Source organism: Dendrobium catenatum, unplaced genomic scaffold (genome assembly GCF_001605985.2).
Source record: "Dendrobium catenatum unplaced genomic scaffold, ASM160598v2 original_scaffold_264974, whole genome shotgun sequence".
In the NCBI taxonomy this organism is placed as follows: Eukaryota; Viridiplantae; Streptophyta; class Magnoliopsida; order Asparagales; family Orchidaceae; genus Dendrobium; species Dendrobium catenatum.
The window spans coordinates 1-1,346 of NW_021583372.1; the positions used below are offsets into that span (position 1 = coordinate 1).

General features: G+C 35.4%; 1 protein-coding gene across 1 annotated transcript; it reads left to right on the forward strand.

Annotated features, from left to right (window-relative positions):
* Positions 1-109: 109 nt before the first annotated feature.
* LOC110100147 (transposon Ty3-G Gag-Pol polyprotein) lies at positions 110-1,346 on the forward strand (the record flags this gene model as incomplete). Its single annotated transcript, XM_028692730.1, is given in 2 exon segments — positions 110-385; positions 467-1,346. Coding segments are annotated over 2 exon segments (1,143 nt in total).

Consider the following 1,346-nt stretch of genomic DNA (forward strand, 5'->3'; position numbering starts at 1 on the left):
TTCTTTGAGAGAACAACTTGTGAAAGAATTGCATAGTGGAGGTTTGGGAGGACATTTTGGGCAAGGAAAAACAATTGCTTTAGTTGAAGAAAAGTATTTCTGGCCCCACATGAGAAAAGACATTGCTAAATTAGTAAAACAATACAAGGTATGTCAAGCTTTTAAAGGAACTACACAAAATTCTGGTTTGTATACTCCTCTGCCTATTCCAAACAAACCTTGGGAAGATATTTCTATGGATTTTGTTTTAGGCTTACCAGTTACTTTTCGAAAATATGACTCTGTTTTTGTGGTAGTAGATCGATTCAGTAAAATGGCACATTTTATTCCTTGCAAGAAAACTTATGATGCTTCTCATATTGCTGATTTGTTTTTTAAAGAAGTTGTTCGTTTGCATGGTATTCCTCGAACTTTTACTTCTGATCGTGACACTAGGTTTTTAAGTCATTTTTGGAGAACTCTGTAGGTAAAACTTGGAACTACTCTTCAATTTAGCAGTGCCTATCATCCTCAAACCGATGGGCAGACTGAGGTAGTAAATCAAAGCTTGGGAAATTTGTTAAGATGTCTTGCTGGTGAAAAACCATCTCAATGGGATTTAGTGTTGCCTCAAGCTGAGTTTGCATATAATAATTCTGTTAATCGTTCTACTGGCAAAACTCCATTTGAAATTATTTATGGGCAACCTATTCCTCACATTCTGGATAGAAATTCTTTATCTCTTCCTAAAAAAACTAGTGCTGAGGCTTTTGAAACATTTGATCATATAAAAACTGTCCAACAACAGGTTTTTGAAAAACTTAAGAAGGTTACTGCTAAATATAAGTCTGAGGCTGATAAACATCGAAAAGAAGCAAATTTCAATGAAGGTGACTTAGTGATGGCTTACTTTTGTCGCCAAAGGTTTCCTGTTGGCACTTTTAAAAAGTTAAGTAGAAAGAAATTTGGTCCATTTCGTGTGATTAAAAAATTAGGTGCTAATGCCTATTTGCTAGATTTACCAGATACTGTTGGCACTTCACCTGTTTTTAATGTTTCTGACTTGTCTTTGTATGAAGGAGATTCTGACGATTTTATAGATTTTGAAACTTTATCACTCTCTGCTCCTTTGGTAAAGTCTGAAGATCAAATCGAAGATGTTATTGATGTGAAAGTTATTCAAACGAGGCATGGAGAGCACAAAAAGTTTTTGGTCAAATGGAGCAATCGGCCATTGACTGACTGTACCTGGATTGATGCTGCTGATCTAAAAAAGAAAAACTGGAAGCTTTATGAACGAGTTGCTGATATGTTCTCATCAGGAGATGAAAATTTTCCACCAGGGGAGAATTGATGCTATCAAGAAT